Below are 16,465 nucleotides of genomic sequence, written 5' to 3' on the forward strand. Positions count from 1 at the left end.
GGAAAGCACAATGGCCAGGAGAGTCATGTGATACACACTTAGTATGAGCAGAACACATGGAGACAAAGTAGTAAGATACAGGGGTAGGTAAGCAAGACAGAAATGAGAAAGAGTACTCTGGCCTTCCATTTTGTGCATTGAATAGACCACATTTTACACAGGAAGCAACAGACAAATATTTTAAGCAATATAATATGGATTTTCAGAACACAAATTTTGGAGCCACAATAATCAGCAAATCCTGCCTTTACCAATTATTACCTGACTTTAGACAAATTATTCAACCTTTTCTGTCTCAGTTTAGTCAACTATATAAGCTCACAGCATTGCTGTGAAGATAAAAATGATTTCTTCAACATAAAGTACCTCATTCAAAACACTGCCTGACATGTAGTAATTACTCTATACATTTTAGCTATTGAGCATAGGCATTACATAGTTCATTTTATTTTAGGCAGATCACTCTCAGAGCAGTATGTAAGTTACAAACTGATCTCAGGAATCCAAATGAGAAACAGTAATAGCATACTATTTCAAAATGGAAGGAAAAAAACAGATTGAAGAAAACTTCAAGATTTTGTGACTGATGACACAGGCGTAAGGAGAGCTAAGAAGTCGAAGGACAAATTTCAGGTTGTTGGCTTGGGTAATGGTAGTAGATAATGGTGCCACCACTCAAGATAGAGAAGAAAGACAGGAAGGAGGAATAAAATTGTTTGATCAGATTCAAACATACTAATTTTATTTTTATTTATTCATTTGTTTTAAATAAACTCCACACCCAGCATGGAGCCCAGCGTGGGGCTTGAATTCACAACCCTGAGATCAAGACCTGTGCTGAGGGATCCCTGGGTGGCGCAGCAGTTTGGTGCCTGCCTTTGGCCCAGGGCGCGATCCTGGAGACCGAGGATCGAATCCCACGTCGGGCTCCTGGTGCATGGAGCCTGCTTCTCCCTCTGCCTATGTCTCTGCCTCTCTCTCTCTCTCTCTCTCTCTCTCTGTGTGTGTGTGTGACTATCATAAATAAATAAAAAATTAAAAAAAAAAAAAAAGACCTGCGCTGAGATCAAGAATCAGACACTTAACCAACTGAGTCACCCAGGGGCCCCTACACATACTAAATTTTAGAGCACTACAGAGCTGATGATTAGGAGTAGTCACAATTGAAACTATATTCTGTGAGAGTGATCAGTACTTATATGGTAAATAGAAGCAACATCAGATAGGTATCTAACCAAGAAGACATTAGAGACTACTAGTTGTTCACCCAGTATCTATTCTCCTATTCTTTATTGTGAAGAAGAAAAAAAAAAAAAAAAAGCCTCTCATTCAAATTTGCCTGGACATATGACTTCCTAAAGACTTCTTTTCCAGCCATCCTGGAAAAATATGCTAAGTGTTACCATGTTATTGAGTTCTAACCAATAGGATGTGAGCAGGGTGATGTGTGCAACTTCTGATTGGATTTACAAACAAAACAGGCAAGTCCTTTCCTTCCAAATTCCTATTAGGAATTACTATTCCTGCTAGCTGGAATATTACACAGGTAATAAACGATCTTATACTATGTAGATGAAGAGTCACATCTAAGAATACAGAGAAGTAAGACTAAAAAAAGACTAGGTCTGAGATTAACCCGCAGAGCAGAGAAACCACAAACTCAAATTTTTTACATGAGAAAAAAGCAACCAATACCAATTTAATACATATAACGGAATGCTACACATACTACTATAGCATGTGGCAATGGCTTAGAGGAATGACAAGCAGGCATAAAAGACGGTTAGTGACCCTTATAAATATTGTGAGAAGATATTAGGTAAAACGGTATCCTGTGATACTGCAAAAGGGAGGCAGATACATGCTAACAGAACCTGTAATTCTGAGGGAAGAGACTGGAAAAATTTAAGACTCCTGCTCCAACCCAGAACTACAGCAAAGGCTAATCTTACCTCCATCCAAATCCCTAACTAGGCAACACTGCTTAACATTTGTCTACTCTTGCTTCCAGTTTAGTTAATGCTTGTGTACATTTGGCTATAACTGGTTTTTATATATATATATTATATATGTGTGTATATGTACATATCATGTATATATACATATACATTTATATATGCGCAACACATGTGTACACATACATATTATCATGTGCATATATATATATATATGCATATTATCATAGTAAAGACTCCCTCGCCGGGCATGATTAGACAATGTATAAAGTATGTCACAAGTATATTTTTTCAGGTAAAAAACTTCTATCTCTATTGTTTCTAGTAGAATTCTTTCTAAATTGTACATTGCACATTACCCAGCTTATAAAAAGACTATAATGAATCTAATTTAACCTTTTACTGAGTACTTCATCTCATCATGGTACCAATTATTATGTTTTAATAAGGTCTTTCCTAATGTGTTTATTCTCATTGATCTTTTGTTATATACTGACACTTGCAGCTAAACCCTTCAGTGTTCCCTCTACGTTGTTACCATCGCTGTCTAATAAAATAGGAAGACATGAAAGCTGCCACAGGACAGCAGATGGCTTTCAAATGTTATTTCCCAAAGTCAACAGGCTCTGTAACTGAAATGTCATCAAACCTTTCCTCATAATTAAAGGCAAAAATTCTAACGACTGTTTTCCCTGAAGCATACAAAAAATATACTTTTTTAAAATGTATTACTAGGTTTGCTATTATTCTATTATATGGCAAAGATTTCTAGCAGTTTAAGACATTCATGTCTTTTATATCTATGTATTCCTATTGAGATTTTATATATTTAAAAAAAAAAGACATTAGTGAATCTTAACTCAGTATTCTCTCTATATAGTTGGCACAAAATAAATGCTTTTACCAAAGACTCTCATATCTAGGATATAAACAGGGCATTATTCCCTCCTCCAATAATAATTAGTTGGAACAAAAAGGAAAAAGAGCACCAATCAGTGCTCTTAAGAATTTAAGCATCGGTGACTTAAGAATTTCTGAGGACTTAAATTTTATTATAAAAAAACCTTGTCAAAAATATGTACTAAATATTAAAAACATGTCTGGAAAGGAAAGGAAGAGGAGGCATGGCGAAACTAGTTAAATGGCAAATAATTCCTCCTAAATGCTATCTAAAAACTATTTCTTATAGAAATCAGAACAAATATTTGCCTTAAGAACAAAAAATCTCAAAGATATTCATTTACAATAAAGAATATAAGTTTATTCTGAAGAGAATTAGACATTTAAAAAACTGAAATTCTATTAAAATATGGCTTCAGGGACGCCTAGGTGGCTTAGTGGTTGGGTGCCTATCTTCGGTTCAGGTCGTGATCCCGGGATGGAGGATCAAGTCCCACATCGGGCTCCCTGCATGGAGCCTGCTTCTCCCTCTGCCTGTGTCTCTGCCTCTGTCTCTCACTATGTGTCTTTCATGAATAAATAAATAAATCTTAAAAAAAAATTTGGTTTCAAAATATATTGTCATGTTTTCTGAAAACAATCAGAATAGTCCTATGTATTTTCTAGGTTCTTGAAATTTTCAATAATGCTCCAAGCCAAAAATATTTTTTTTTACCAATATGTGTTCTATACACATAATTTTAAAAACATCACAATACTGATTTTTCTTTTTAACATTTACCAGTAGCATCTTTCCAGAATTCTATCTTAAGTTTCCCCCACTCCCTTTCCAACTTCAGATTCCCAATATTTTGAAAGAATTGCTAAGACATATTAAATATCTGAATATACAGCAAGAAACAACTATAACACAGACATCTTGGGGTAAGGGTCCTAAAATTAAAACCTGCCTTTGTCATTCTAGTTTTGTGACTTCATATAGATTAATTTCTTTAAACCTCGGTTTCCTTTCTCTAAAAGGGGACAATGAAACTCATCTCATTAGGCTATTATAATAATTAAACGAAATGATATATGAAACACTTAATACAATGCCCATGCTAAAAACAACTCCAAAGTTTTAAGCCAACATAAATAAGAAAACAACTTGTTGAGATGAATATGGATTCAGTTTTTTACTGTAGAAACTCAATTTGAGTTTATGGTACTTCATTCAACTTAGGCCACTGGAGAATCCTTTTCTATTTCTATACATTTGAGTAACTAATCTATATTTCATCCTGACTTGAAAGTTAATAAAGCATTATGTTGATTTGTGTTGATTTATTTTTGTACTACCAAATATGACCTAGCAGCTATTAATTTCAATACTGGTATATATTCTTTTAAACTCTGTTAAAATTTTAAACATAGTTCATCATTAAATGACTCTTGAATTCAATGGATCCTTCCCTTTACTCTTTTTGACCCCAATTTTTAAACTTTACATGTTAATTAATATATACCTTTCCTAAAAAGCTTATGTAGGTTTAAAGAACTATACCTTCCTAAAATTATCTACAAAATGCATTCAAATATTTCTATTCTCCTTTAATGCCACTATCGAATATAATTAAACTGATATCAGCTTCATGTTGCTTTTCATGTGTTAGCAAATTGTGTCTAGGAGAAATACACACACACAAAATACACCGCTGATTTGTATGTCTTTTTATAATTACATTTATCAATTCTATTTTGATGTTCTTTCATCCTGCACCTACCTGATTCAACCAAATCAAATTATATATATAGATGAGTATCTGACAGAATTACTGTTTTCTTTAAATTTCTTCTAAATATTTATAATTGAACTTCAAAAAGATTCTCAAATGTAATTCTTCAGTTCTTCCCTATCTAAAGTCCAAACAATATATAATGAGATACGTATTTTCTTTATTCTAAAACAATTAAAATGTAATCTTACAAGGATTATAGAGCTAACAATAATATACCCATGCCTCTTAGTAATTAAGAAATTACTCATGCCAGATTGAAAATTAGTATAATGATTTTTAAAAATTCACATGTATAAAAAAAAAATCTCTTCTAAGGTCAGGAAAAAGGCATGATACCTGCTCTCAAAACTTACTTATTCAATATTATATTGGTGTTACTTCCCAGTGCAATAAGAAAAACAAAGGCTAAAAGATTGGCAAGGAAACATGATCATCTGTAGAAAATCCTAAAGAGTCTATAAAAACTATATAACTAATATATTAATTTAGCAATATGGACAAATCATATGTATTTCTATATGCTATAATGGAATGCCTAGAAAATGAACTATAAAAACATTACCATTTATGAAAGTACTAAAAAATACTAAATGCTTGAGGGAGACTTAGTAAAATATGTGTAAGATTGGTATACTAAAAACTACAAAACACTTCTGAAAGTGTTCTACAGAAGATCTACAGAAGATCTACAGAAGATCTAAATAAATGGAGAGATATACCATGTTCATAAAACAGAAGACTCAATATTTTTTAAGATATCAAGTTCCCTTACTTTAATTTATAAATTCAACACTACCCCAATAAAAATTCCAGCAGGTTGTGATTCAATGGAGGAAGGATAGACCTTTTTTTTTCTTTTTTTTCTTTTTCTTTTTTTTTTTTAATGATGCTAAATCAACTGGACATCCAAGCCAAAAAAATAAACCTTGGTCATACATCAAATCTTATACAAAATTAATTAATTCATGGGCTTAGAAGTAAAATGTAGAAATATAAGAGTTTCAGCAAAAACATATAGGAGAAAATCTTAGGGACTTGGAGCTAAGCAGAGTGTTTTTAGATTTGGTGGAAGTCATAAAACAAAAACTGATAACCTGGATCTTATCAAAATTAAAGACTTTTCCTCTTCCAAAGACCAGTTTAATAGGATGAAAAAATAAGCTACAAAGTAGGAAAAAAATATCTGCACACACATCTGACAAAGAACTAGTACCTAGAATGTATAAAGAACTTTAAAATTTAACAGTAAAGAAACAAACTAGACAATGGGCAAAAGACCTGAAGAAACATTTTATCAAAGAGGATATAAATCTGTATATTTTATGGCAAATAAGCACATGAAAATATGAGCACTGAAATATCATTAGCCATTAAGGATATGCAATAAAACCACAATGAGACAGCACTGTTCACTATCCGTTATGTACTAAATGCCTCTCTCTCCAAAATTCACGTGTTAAAACTCTAACCACCAATGAGATGGTATTTGAGGTGGGGCCTTTGGGAAGTAATTAGATTTAGATGAGGTCATAAAGTGGGACCCACATGATGGGATTCCTGTCCTCATAAGATAAGGAAGAGACCAGAGTGCTCTCCCCCACCTAAGAACACAGCAAGAGGTCATCTGTAAGTCAGTAAGAAAACCCTTATCTGGGAAGCAAATAGCCAGCATCATGACCGTGGTCTTCCCAGCCTCTAGAACTGTGAAAAATAAACCCTTGTTGTTTAAGCCATCCAATCTACTGTATTTTGTTAGAGAATGGAAAATGGAAAACATTTTGGCAGTTTCTCATAAAACTAAACATGTTAACTACCATCCAATCCATTAATTAATTGTACTCTTCATTGCACTTGGACCTGAATGAAGAAATCCACCCACCCCCCACCCCCCCCCACCCCCCCCAGAGAGGGATGTGTGAACTCTTCATTGTGGAGGGAGTTCTGAATGGACTAAAGCAAGGGCAGGATGTGGGCATTCTAGAGATGAGTGCTAGAAAGCACTTCACTACCTCCATTTGACCTCAGGCTGTACTTTCTAATTAAGTTCTTTCCAGTCATCTTTTAACTCAGGCAAAAAACCCTACAAGCAAAGGATCCCTTGATACTATAAACCCAGACTACTCCCTCAAGCAATAAGAACTGCCCTGACACCAGCAAGACCCCCCAAGACAATGATCAACCTGACTTTTACTGTTCAGCAGCATGTGCCCACTGAGCTTTGTCCCACATTTTCCTTACATAAACCCAGAAGTATTTTCAGCACTTTGGATAGTCTTTGAGACTTCAGTTAACTATCTTCCTGGTGTTGGCGTCATGAAAATAAATTCCTTATTTCACAACCACTTGTCTCTCTGCTTTTGGATCTTGCCGGTGGCAAGTAGCTGAACCTGGTCTGTTCACTGGAGCTGGGTGTTCTTGGACACTTGGGCCCGATTACAGTACGAACAGTACACAGAGTAGATAAATCAGACAACTGGCATGAACTGTCCTCTAGAGCCACCAGGGTGGTGAGGCACACAAGGTCTGATGGCCCACTCCTCCAGGGCCCCTCTCCCCATATACCCCTCAAACATACACACAAACACATACACAAGCTTCACACATTCCCAAAGAGAGCATTTATCTCAGAGAAATAAAGACTTCTATTCACACAAAAACCTACAGGTGAATGTTCATGGCAGCTTTATTTGAAATGACCTAAAATTGGAAACAACCGATGTTTCCTTCAACAGGTGAATACTTAAGCAAACTATGGTACATTCACAACATTGACTACTACTCAGCAGTAAAAGGAACAAACTATTGACTTACACACCAACTTGGAAAAACTACCAGGGAATTAAGCTGAGCTGAGTGGAAAAAAAAAATCTCAAAAGGTTATGTGCAATATCCTTGAAGTGACAAAATTTTTTAAATGGAGAAACAGATTAATGGTTGCCAGGGATGAAGGACAGGGAAGGCGCAAAAAGGCAGAAGGTGTGCCTATACAAGGGGAATATACAGGATCTTGTGGTGATGGACATGTTCTGTATCTTGACTGGAAATGTAAATATCCTGGTTATGATACTGTATTACTGTTTTGCAAGACGTTTGTTGCCATTTGAGAAAACTGGGTGAGGCATACTCTTAGGACTATGTATTTGAACCTATGGTTATTTCAGAATAAAAAGATGAATTAAGAAAAATCGAGCAGACCTTTATGTAAAAATTGATCTATATATTCAACATCATCCTAATCAAAATCCCACCAAGTTTTTTATCTTTTGTAGAAATTGACAAGTTGAATTTAAATATTCATCAATCATCATCACCTATATATAGTTCAAGGGCTATGCTTCACACAGGAACTGTTTCTTCCAATTTCTGATCAGAAGTTGAAAGCTTGTTTAGTTAATTTATTTCATATTATTTGGTTCTATTACATACCTCTTTGGAATTAAACTATGTTTTAAGTTCAAAGTTCAAAACTACTGCTGATTAAAATGCCATTTAAATGGCCCTTGAACAATTCAGGTGCATCAGGTTATCATTTCTGCCCTGAAGAAAATCAAGTTGTATACTGTTAAGTTTAAATGTAGTTAAAAAGACAACTGAAGACAAATGGCTGGCTAATGGCCCATGAAATTCTAGTGTATAAAGTTTTGTTTCTGTGTATTCATCCCAAAATAGTTTACTGACAAACTTAAACATAGGTAGCAATACCTACCACGACAACAAAATCTTTTTTTAACAAAATCTTTTTTTTTTTTAACTAACAAAATCATTTTTTAAAAAGACAAGTTCAATAAAATCTTAATCAAAATGCAAGTCCAAAGAAATGGCCTTTTGTCTGGTCAATAATGGAAGAGGGTAGCAGCTGTGTCAAAGACTGAGCTCAGCATTCCCTCTCTCAGTTCATCTCCATTTCTATTCCCTGAGCATATCGTGTCCTACATCTCCTACTGACCAAGAGATCAGTTAATACCAGAAGTCTCCCAGAAAATGAAGTCCTATGAGGCTCTAATCCAAGGCCAAAAGAAAAACGAATACAAAGAGGATCTGGCAGGAAGGGGATGGGATCACACTACACTGGCATAATCACAATGTTTCCTTAACATTTAATGAGGATTCTTAAACATTTTATATTCTGCACTTATTTAACTAAATAAACTATGGCTGATTCACAAAACACATGAACTTTCTAAAAAACTAAAATATTTTCCACACACACAGCATCACCATGAATTAGCTGGAACCTGACATACTATTCTGAAACAGTTTATCCCTAAAACATAATCTAGCATAATACCAGAGGAGAAAGACCACACATTCACGGATTCAAGCCTCCTCATAGTAACCTTCAATCTTTTTTACTCCTGTGAGTCATATTTTACACTTCAAACCAGCACTCACACATTTGTGTATTTATGTGACACATACACCCCTGAAACTATTATTTCGTTAGGTAATAATGACCCATATTACATGTGATGTGCTCTGGTTTTACTCTAACATCTTTACTTAGGTTCTCATTTTTTTCTCTTTTAAAAAAGGATGGTCATAGCCCACTAGATTAATTTCATAACCTACTAACGGGTCCCTATGCTGCCTTTGATTTGAAAAGCACTGCTTATAACTGTAGTAAAATGTTAACATTTGGGGAATCTTGATTAAAAGTATCGAATTCTTTGTACTGTTTTCTTGTACTTACTTGTAAATCTAAAATTGTCAAAATAAAAAATAAATTTAAGAACCCATCCAATTCATCTTATGAGGAAATAAGATTGCAGAGGCAATGATGATGTCTCATAGACCTTTGTATCTCCTAACTTCCCCTCCCCTTTCCCTACTGTCACACAATTCTTTGCATATAGCATGCTCTCAAGATATACATGCTGAATACAACTTATGGGAAGTTACAGCTTAGAAATGACTTCATAAAAGAGGTAATTCTTTAGTGGGCCTTCAAAGCAACACAAGATTTCAGTTGGTGAAGCAGGAAAGATATGCAAAGGGACACAAATTAAAATTTAACACTGGGTTTCATGTTTACAAAATGATTTTAATCTATTAATGAAGACTCAGAGGCCAAGAATAGATTCACAAAAAACCACCAAAGGCGCTATCACAGAAAAATAAAAGGTGATAGCTAGTTAAAAAAACAAAACAACCCCTATGGGTGTACTTAGTGTACTGATATAAATTCACTGAGTGCCAGGAATGAAGTCTACCCCTTCTCTCCTTAGCATGTTATAAATTAGAAGTAAATATTATACCTCAAAATTCTGTTCCATTATGTTTCCACCTTTACTCAAACTCTCCATAATGGCCTTATTTCGAAGAATATCTTCTTCACTAAGGTGTTCTCTTCTTTTTCTTGATTCTAAAACAAGTCCATTCACCAGATAAAAGTCTGCCAAAAAGTTTCCTACTCTTTCCTAAAACAAAATTAAATAATCAAAATAAAATATTAAAATATTTCAAAATAACAAAATGAATTAAGTTTATCTTAAGTTTTAAAGATTAAAAAGAAAGTTTCAAATATACATGTTTTTCCACAAACATGTAGCATTTAGGTAAAAATAAATACTTCTTTGGTAATTGAGCTTATCAAATTATCTCAATTATATACAAAATTACACATTTCACATTTGCAAAGGAAAATTTAAGACACACAAGATATATGATAATCTGCAAATGATTAAATATAAATAAAAATACCACATAGTATTCCTTTAGAATCTACTCCCAAGTAGCACAAAGCTATCTGAAAACTTTATTTAGCCGATAGTCAAACACCATGAGTAACAAGGAGGGGTCAGGGATAATTACTGTTCCCATTTTACAGATAGAAAAAAAAAAAGTGGAATGAAAATAAATATTCTAATTCACACAGGAATCTCTAGCACACCTAGAATTAATTACCTGTTCCAATAATCTATTCTGTAACAGGATCTAACTTCGAGTTACAGTTGATTGCTTCTTTCAATAAAGAAGAGAGAACAACAGAGTGGTCTTGCTGACCAATACAATTAAGTGTTTACATTATGGATTTGGGTAAGAAAACTCAAGTGATATAAATGATACCAAGAAAAGAGTTATTACTTCCTTTCAATGAAGTCCTCCTTCAACATTAACCTTTACCTTTTTCAGACCCATGAGTGGTCAGTTTCAAATACCTTACTACAAAACCCATGATCAATAACTTACTGAAAACAAGCTTCCCATTTCTACCTGTATGCAAATCACCTGGTCCCATCTTGCTGATATTTTTTGGCATTCCAAAACTGTGTTTAGAGTTGATTCCATGTACACCTTACTTTTGGTGGCCTCCTTACCAGTCACCAAAAAGTTAGGCATTCTGCACCTGTTTCTACCTACAAAATGGGAACCATAATTATTACTGACTCCCTCCTTACCTGTCAAAGATTTTAGAAGATCACCTAGACGCTGTTCAAGAGCTTTAAGCTGCTTAGCAGTAGCACTAGATGAATAGCAGCTTCAATTTTTATCTTCTCTTGAGGTGATCCTTCTAATGCTGTCCAGAAGAACAGAGTACAAACAAATAAGACTTCAAACCGACAAATGGACTGCAGTGTGGGAGTTCACAACTGGAAATCCCATAATACTATTTGTTGCCAAATAGGCTTAGAAAATAAAGTTGATGAGCCTACATCTAATAGTGAGAATCTTTCTGTGGTTGAGAAATACTCAGGAGATAATTCTCAGTTTTTGAAATCTTAAAATGAAAAAGCATTTATTAAATTATCATATCAATAAATAAATTGTAAGTGTATATTCTTCAAAATCCAGCCATTCCATTTTTTTCTATCTATAACAGATAATGCAAAGGCATGTAAATGGATGGTAAGCAAAACATCATTTGTAATAGCAGAAAACTGGACACAAATGTGTGTCATTCATCAAAATGTCCATAAATAAGAGACTAGATAAACTACAATATATCCATACTATGGAATACTATGCAGTTGCTAAAAAAAAATGAACTGGTACTGCTGATAAGAAAAAGCTTTCTAAACATACTAAAGAGTAAAAAAAAAAGTTGCAAAACAAAAGACATAATAGGACACTAGAAAAAATAAATATCAACCACTAAAGATACATATTACTATGGATACATATTAATGTATTTACAGCATAAGAAAGGTCTAGAGGATATATAAATGGATAATCCTCTACAAAGTATTCTAGGGATTGAGTAGTGATATAGTGGCACTTTACAGGTTTATCTATAAGGTTGTATGGTGATTAATTTTGTGTCAACTTGACTAGACTATAGTGCCTAGCTATCTGGTCTAATACCTGTCTAGATGTTGCTGTGGAGGTATTTTTTAGATGTAATTCACAGTTAAACCAGTGGACTTGGAATAAAGCCAGTTAGCCTCCATAATGTAGGCAGACTTCACCCAAACAAATACAGACCAAAGAGCAAAGACTAAAGTTTCCCAAAGGAAAAGCAATTCTGACTCAAGGCTGTAACATAGAAACCCTGCCTGAGATTCTAGCCTATTGATTTTAGACTCAAGACCGTTATCAACTCTTCTCTGAATTTCCAACCTGGTAGACTGCTCTACAGATTTCAGACTGGCTAGCACCTATACTCATATAAGTCAATTCCTTTAAATAAATCAATCTCCCCTACACCCCTCCCTCCTTCTCTCTCTATATCCATATATTATATATAGATATACATGTATCTATGTGTTTTAGGTATATAGAGATACAGAAAGAGAGATTTCCTACTGATTTCCTCCTAAGAGAACTCTAATATAAGCTATTTTTGTTTTCCCAGTAAGAATATATTAGATTTCTATGTATAAGGAAACATAATTTTTAAAACATAATTGTTAAAAGCAATAAATCTTGACCTTTACCTATGTGATGATTTATTCTTTTTTTTTTAATATGTTTATTTTTAAGTAATCTCTACACCCAATGTGGGACCTGAATTCACAAACCCAGGATCAAGAGTTGCATGCTCCCCTGACTGAGCCAGCCAGGTGCCTCTGTGATGATTTATTTTTAATTTTATTTAAAACTTTAAAAAAGGCTTCTTCATATATCTAATTAAAAATTTTTAAATATATTTTGAATAATCTTATAGAACCTCTTGCTGACAAATGCAATGAGAATTATGGAAAGAATTTACAATTCACTAAGGGAACGAACCTCCACAGAAATTTAATTTAATGATAATATTATAGAAATGAAAGCTTATTTTAGTCATATATACAGAATACTGAGAAACAGCGAGTGAGTAGTTTGGAAGTCTAAAAGTGGAAAGGAAAAAAAAAGACCCAGGGAAACGAATTCAAAAGTGTATCCCTCTTTGCCATCCTCTTAAGGAATAAAAGCATAAGAAATGTAATAGAACCATTAAAAGACACTGTTCCCTGCAAACAACAAGGTAGCTGACAGCAAGAATCTTTCTCAACAAAATTCAAATGAGCTAAACTTTCTCTCTTGGCTTTTGTAAGAGTATCTTCCAATTCTGTAAACAACCATTCCTTATCTGGATTCAGGAGAAGGAATAAACCACTGGAAGACAATTCAGTAAGCTACTTCTTCCTGCATCTCCATCATATTATTTTGGCAATATTAATTGTTCATTATTATTAATATATGAATAATGAATAATAATAATTATTAATTGTTCATTAAATACTGAACAATTTTTAAAGTTGAAAAATCAAGATTTGTACATACTGTTTTATCTTCCCGAAAAAGCCATCCAGTTTGGGCACGCGTGAAAGAAATTGATTTGGTTGATAAAGTTGCAGAGTAAATATCACTACTCATTAAAATGTCAACCTCCTCTTCTGTTTCCATCTCTGATTCCTGCAGTGGGGGTAAAAGGTAAATATAAGAATCTAGATTTTCAAAAGTTATTAGTCCTACATATGAAAATATCAACAATTAAAATGTTACAGATTTCAAAAACCAAAAAAGGACACATTCTAAAACATGTGAAGTGCTACTTACTCTAAAAGCCAATTACAGAAGTTTAAACTCTTTATCTCTAAATAAGTTAGAATTATGACTAATTATAAATCTATAATTACAGGGTACATGAAATCCAGTACTCTTATATTGTTAGAGATATGTTATGGAAACAATACTGGATTACCCATTATAGAAATATAGAATAAACAGAGCAATTTTAAAAGATTAAGAATTAAGTTGAGAGGTCTGAGACAAAATTCCAATATAAAGGTTTTCCTTAAATATAAATCAGTCTTACTTTAATTCTTTCTACTCCAAAGACCCACCACTATCATTTGAGCCTTTCTTTCCCAAAAGCTATAAGTAGAAGGAAGAGAAGGAGAGCAGAAGGGAAGGAGAGAAGGAAGGATGGGTATGGGAGGAAGGAAGGGAGGAAGGAAGGGAGGGAGGGAGGGAGGGAGAGAGGGAGGGAGGGAGGGAGGGAGGAAGGAAGGAGATCCTTTCTATATTCCTTATAGACAGAAAGGGAATCCAAAAATATCAACCCATGGTTTCAAAACTTAATAATCAGTCTTGTTTCAGGCTTATCCTCTCCATATTCCCCAGTGCTGGTATATAATAATTGATTAATAATAATTTTTTTAAGTGAGAAAAAAAAGGTTTGTGCTTCCTTCAGGGACAGAAGACTAAATAACCAGGTAAGGAAGGGTAAATGAGTAGGTATAAAATGAGATTCTATTCTATAATAGGCCAAGAGGGACTCTGATATTCCAGGGTCTTAAGGGGAAATAAAAAGAGGAAACAGGCAGAACCTAGAGAGGTGACTAGGGCATAAGAATTGTCCAAAGAGTTTTAAAATTTTTATTTAAATGCAATTAATTAACATATAATGTATTATTGGTTTCAGAGGTAGACCTCGGTGATCCATCAGTCTTATATATCACCCAGTGCCCTCCTTAATGCCCATCACCTCTTATCCCGTCCCCGCACCCCTCCCCTCCAGCGACCCTCATTTGTTTCCTATGATTAAAAGTATCTTATGGTTTGTCTCCCTGTCTGATTTCGTCTGGTTTTAGTTTTTCCTCTCTTTGAGGAGGCATTTCTACAGTTTGTCCTTGGGGTTTCATGATGACTGGAGGCTCTATTTCAAATAACTCCTGATTTCCAGCTTCCCAAGATGCCCATTTTCTATTCTTCACCACCAAACTTCACCCAGACATAGTCAATTGCTGAATCTATGAGTCTATAGAAAAGAATACCTTGGTACTAGGACAGTGCCATTTCCTTCACCCTTTACAAGTGAAGAATGCTAAAGCTATAAAAGGTGAAAATGTAGTCCTAGCAACAAAACTGATTCTGAACACAATTGTCTAAAGAAAAACTTTGGCTGGCAGAGGTTGCAAAGAACTGTTAGATATTATGTTTCAAATATACTGTAAATTAATTAGGAGTTCATGTATTAGTTTGGGAACAATGCTGTATACAACATGGTCTATGAAGAAAACTGCCTTAAGTTTCAAAAACCCTCTTTTCAAATAAACTTTTGGAACAGAACTCTTCTGTTCTTCTGAGTAGCTGTGACAGAGACCATCTGGCCCAAAAATATATCTAAATATCTAAAATATTTACTATTTCTCCCTTTACAGAAAGAGTTTGCCAAACTCTAGCCTAGAATGTACTGATGTGCTGTATTAGGTACCAGGGAATACAACTAAAGGAACCAAGGGGAGCAGAGGAAGAAAGCCATACAATGAATATAGTATCAGAAGCTCTATGGTACCAGATTTAGTAGGAGCATAAACAAAACAATGGTCACCTGGCAAGGGAGGAAGTGACACTAAGTAGGTCCCTACCACTGTGGAAGTGCAAGAAGAGCCCTCCAGGAAGTGGAAATAATGTGAACAAAGGAATGAAGCACTAAACAGCATGGTACATCTGAAAAACCACAAAGAGCTCAGTATGAAGGTACCTAAGTTAGTAAGGTAAAAAGAGTCTAGAAAGGTAGGCAAAAGCCAGGTCAAGAAGGTTCCATGCCATATTAAGGAATTTGGATTTTATTCTTTAGGAAAAAGGATCTTTTAAAATATCTTTAAGGAAGGCAGTTTTCATGAATTTGCTTTCATTATTCAATCTATCTCTAGTATGTGGGATAATTTAGAAGAAGACAAGATGGGACCAGGATGATCATTTATGAGATTTTTACAACGGACCAGTTGAGATAGAATGAAAATCTGAATTGTGGCAGTAATGGTACAACTAAAAAGAGATAATTATAAGACCTTAGGAAGACAGAAAGGACTACACACATTCTCTACTTAAGAAACATGGAATAAAAGAAAATATTTCAAAAATAACTCACAGTTTTCTGGCTGAATAGAGATTAATGTCATCCATCAAAGAAAGGACAATGGGAGAGAGGGCAGGTTTGGAGTTTGGAGGAGAAAAAACAGAATTAAGTTTTAGATGAGCTGAATTTTGAGGCACCTGGGAGACATATATCATATCCATTAGGAACTTAAGTAGGTAGATCTTCCTTCGGAGATCTATCTGGGATAGAAATATATACTGGTGAATCACCAACCTATAGCAGGTAGTTCAAGATGTAGGAATGGAAGAGATTATTCTGACAGTTTGTAAAAATGAGAACCACATTAAGGGTACATCAATATTCAAGAGATGGCAAAGAAAAAGCAACAGGCAAAGAACAATAAGAAGAGATGGGAAAAGAACAATCGATCAAAGTCAAATCCTAATGAAATGATAATTTTAAGAACTGGAGTCACCAACGATAGCAAATACTTCAAAGTCTGATAAAGAGAAGGTTGAAGCAAGTAGAATGATTTTAGCAAATGACTCATAATTAACATCATCTAAAACCCCAAACCTATT

The 16,465-nt window shown here is 34.3% G+C and overlaps 1 protein-coding gene across 2 annotated transcripts in view; it reads right to left on the minus strand.

The window, feature by feature from the left end:
* The window catches only part of ANKRD13C (ankyrin repeat domain 13C), an 85,661-nt gene that overhangs the window by 15,951 nt on the left and 53,245 nt on the right, over positions 1-16,465 (minus strand). The window contains exons 8-9 of one of the 2 annotated variants that reach the window (XM_072834045.1): positions 13,340-13,471; positions 9,889-10,050 (exon numbers count right to left, since the gene is read on the minus strand). In XM_072834045.1, coding sequence (XP_072690146.1) covers positions 9,889-10,050; positions 13,340-13,471 — 294 coding nt within the window. The remainder of the gene's footprint in view (positions 1-9,888; positions 10,051-13,339; positions 13,472-16,465) is intronic. The other variant, XM_072834046.1, reaches the window with a different exon arrangement.

The sequence above is a fragment of the Canis lupus genome, chromosome 8 (assembly GCF_048164855.1).
Source record: "Canis lupus baileyi chromosome 8, mCanLup2.hap1, whole genome shotgun sequence".
Taxonomy (NCBI): Eukaryota; Metazoa; Chordata; class Mammalia; order Carnivora; family Canidae; genus Canis; species Canis lupus.